Raw genomic sequence first — 3,710 nt, 5'->3', positions numbered from 1 at the left:
AGAAGGGGGCTGCCAAAGGACCGGATGGATTGTGGAGATGCCATGACGGCAGACTGGTGGCTCCTGCAAATCTATGCCCAGAACTAATACGGGAAGCCCATGGGCCCACCCACGAAGGCAAACTAAGGACTTTACAGAAGGTGTCTCACATCTGGTGGCACCCTCACATGAAAGATATGACAGACTTATTCTGTGACGAGTGCAGCATTTGTGGTAGCTACAATCCTAAGAAACCCTATCAGACACCCATGGGCTCATACCCAGTACCCAACGCATGTTTTCAGGATATTAGCATAGATTACACAGACATGGGGGCGGATAATGTGGTTAATGGGAAAAGGTACCTCTTGGTAATGGTAGACAGGTTTTCCAAGTGGGTTGAGGCAATACCAACGGCGAGAGAGGATGCGAAATCAGTCATTAAATGGCTACAAACTGAACTCATACCCAGGTATGGGGTTCCGCGTCAAATCCGTTCCGACAATGGCTCCCACTTCAGTAATCAGCACCTGAGAAAGGTGGAGGAGCGATTTGGCATCACACACAAGTTTGGGTCTGTTTTTAGGCCCCAATCCCAAGGTCTCGTGGAACGCGGGAATCAAACGCTCAAATCCAAAATAGCTAAGGTATGTGCCGGGTCGAAGTTGAAATGGGTCGAAGCCCTGCCCCTGGCGCTGATGGCCATGAGAGCCTCACCAGGGTCAGGCACCCATCTCTCTCCTCATGAGATAATGACTGGTAGAGTCATGCCTGGTCCACCAAGGGAGGGAGGTCATATGCCCGCCCTTGATGTACAACAAATTGAAATGTCTGATTATGTGAAAGAACTGACGGTTCTTTCTGCAGCCCTCTCTGTTCAGGTTTGCAAGGTCCAGGAGAGAGAACTGCCAGAAGCTCCAGCACCACTGAAGGTAAAAATTGGAGACTGGGTAAGGGTAAAGGTCCACAAAAGAAAGTGGCTGGAATCCAGGTGGACTGGTCCGTATGAAGTGAAGGAGGTTACTTCACACTCAGTCCAGGTCAAAGGTAAATTGGGCGCACCTTGGCACCACCTCACACATTGTACACCAGCTCCAACCCCTTCCCGCAGACTGACGGAAGTCAGAACTGACCTAAGTGGTCTACATTTGGTCCCAAATTCTACATCTATTTAGCCAGAAAATGGGAGGTACAGCCCCAAACTCCCTGACTAAATCACACCTTTCCCCCTGGGAACGTTTGGGGATCTCGGGACCCCTGTTTGTTGTTTTTCTTCTAATAGGAGGGGTCACTCTATGCACACTCACATGGCTCATAGACCAACAGATGCACCCAATACCAATTCACACACTGAATTCTACTCTGCCAGGTGAAAATAACTCTCTCTCTTTTCCCTCTTATCTACCACAAGACCATACCGTTTCTAGGCGTGAGGTGAGGGTCACTAAGTGTAACCCCCAGGAGTTGAAGAGCACCACCTTGTGTTTGCCTTTCAATGCCACCACCACCGTTTACCTGCCTTGGGGCCTTTTGGGTCATGCGCGCAATAGTCTGGGGCTACCTGCCTGGACCTATTCCAGTTTCAACTGGTATATAACCAAAGGGGGATATGGTGAGTGGTCTTGGAAAAACCTGGTGGCAGAAACAGGATATGACTGGTCCAGCTATTCCAAGGGACGGGCAGTCCTTGCCTGGCGCAAACGGCTTACACTTTCACGCACTGGTTTTCAAATGAAGCTGATTGTACGGCCTGGGACCACTATGGGTTGCCAGGTTTTTACGTTGGCCCCATATGTAGATAGCAGCAGGGCCGAAGTCTATTTCACACTATATATTTGCTTTACGCCACAACCGCAGCCTACTTCTGTGACGGTGCGTGACGATATGGCAAAGCCACATATACTACCCCAGCACAGTGATGGGTGGGGTTCTGCTGTGTTAGTGGTCACTACCCCTACCCCAGATGAGAACATTCAGGTTGCTACAGGTGTCTCAGGTTTGTCTAACAATTGGTTATTATTGACCGAACAAGCAGCCAATTCAACCTCCACTAGTTGCGTACTTTGTATGGGTGCTAGACCATTGCTCCGCATTGTACCGGCCTCTGTCGAGATCAGATGTTTAATGCCCCTTATGGACAAAGACAATCCGACTGGTAATTGCTCCTTGTGGGATGCAGTTTACCCTGTGGTCTCTGCTACGGTCAGGGCACCAGTATTTTCCTCTGATGTTGCCAGGGCCAGATTCTCCTGTATTAACATGACAGGGGGTCTACTACAGTTAGGTTTGCTCCCTGTGGGCTGGTGTACAAATACTATCGTAATAGATGGTGGTTTTAAGCCAGTGATCAGGGCTGACATCTGGTGGTGGTGTGGGGGACCTCAGCTTTTTGACAGAACTCCCAATAATGCTACGGGTACTTGTGCGCTTGTAACACTTCTGCTGCCTATCTCTGTTTACCCTATAGGTGTGGGTGATTTGGTGACCCGGATACAGGCTGTGGACCCACAGTTTCTGCCTACCAGAACCAAGCGGGAAGCAGCCCCGACTGGTGGGGATCCCACATATATTGATGCCATAGGTGTTCCTAGGGGGGTCCTGGATGAGTACAAGCTGGTGGACCAGGTCGCCGCAGGTTTTGAATCATCTCTCTGCTGGTGGTGCACTGTGAATAAAAATGTTGACCGCATTAACTATATACATTTCAATGTCCAAAAATTAGGTAACTGGACTCAACAAGGTTTTGAGGCCGTACATGGTCAACTGGCTGCCACTTCACTTATGGCTTTTCAAAATCGCATTGCCGTTGACATGTTGCTGGCTGAGAAGGGTGGGATATGTTTTATGTTTGGGGAGCAATGTTGCACATTTATCCCCAATAACACAGCCTCTGATGGCAGCCTCACTTTGGCGTTAGAAGGCCTGCGTACCCTTAATGGTAAAATGAAATCCCACTCTGGGGTTGACACCATTATGTGGGACTCCTGGATGGATGCATTTGGTAAATATAAGGTCCTGGTCTCTTCTATCCTGGTCTCTATCTCTGTGTTTGCTGCTATATTAACCCTCTGTGGCTGTTGTTGCATTCCATGTGCCCGCTCCCTGCTTTCTCGAGTTATTACTTCTGCTATTCCACCAAATAATGACCCTGCACTGATGTTCCCCCTCTTACAACAGGAGGATCCTCTGGTGGAGTTTGAAACATGCACATATGAGTAGTTGTCACGTCTCGAAAGAGACGTGAAGAGGGGGACTATAAATTTTACTGGCTTTTAATTCATGTCACGTCTCTTAGGAGACGTGAAAAGGGGATTTGTAATGAAGTGCTATTTCCTATGCAAATGACCAGCTTACTGCTATTGCATTGCTATAATTGAGACAACATATAGCAATGTATTTTCACAGTAAAACATGATAGGGCCAGACAGGAACGCACACACCTACACACACGCAGCCCCTCCCCTTCTGGATGGGCTCCAAAGACAAAGAACTCTGTCGAGAACCAATGGGATACTGACACCAGGCTGGAGGAGACTGTCTATCATCTACGAACAACCTACCAGGAGCCAGGACTACCAGAATCTACCTACGTCATTTCAATGTATAAAATGAACTGTACGATTGTAACCAGCCTCTTTTTTCTTTCCAATGGTTTGCTTGAGAACTTGACGAAACGGAGCCGTGCACGTAATTGCCAGATATCATTACTCTTGAATAAACGGCCTTTACTA

At 48.3% G+C, this 3,710-nt stretch overlaps 1 protein-coding gene across 1 annotated transcript; it reads left to right on the top strand.

Moving 5' to 3' along the window:
* Positions 1-317: 317 nt before the first annotated feature.
* Positions 318-3,710, top strand: LOC121842206. The gene is made up of 2 exons (XM_042312272.1): positions 318-1,591; positions 2,447-3,710. The coding sequence occupies exons 1-2, from the start codon at positions 1,162-1,164 to the stop codon at positions 3,196-3,198; spliced, it is 1,182 nt and encodes a 393-aa protein (XP_042168206.1). The 5' UTR covers positions 318-1,161; the 3' UTR covers positions 3,199-3,710.

Source organism: Oncorhynchus tshawytscha, unplaced genomic scaffold (genome assembly GCF_018296145.1).
Source record: "Oncorhynchus tshawytscha isolate Ot180627B unplaced genomic scaffold, Otsh_v2.0 Un_contig_8793_pilon_pilon, whole genome shotgun sequence".
In the NCBI taxonomy this organism is placed as follows: domain Eukaryota; kingdom Metazoa; phylum Chordata; class Actinopteri; order Salmoniformes; family Salmonidae; genus Oncorhynchus; species Oncorhynchus tshawytscha.
The sequence above is the reverse complement of the archived record's forward strand: the minus strand, read 5'-3'. Positions and strand labels throughout refer to the sequence as shown.

Excerpts from the sequence above, each read along its gene's own strand:
- LOC121842206 (XM_042312272.1), top strand. The coding sequence starts at position 1,162 with ATGGGAGGTACAGCCCCAAACTCCCTGACTAAATCACACCTTTCCCCC. Across the intron at positions 1,592-2,446 it reads TATAACCAAAGGGGGATATG|GTGTGGGTGATTTGGTGACC; the intron begins GTGAGTGGTCTT and ends TTTACCCTATAG.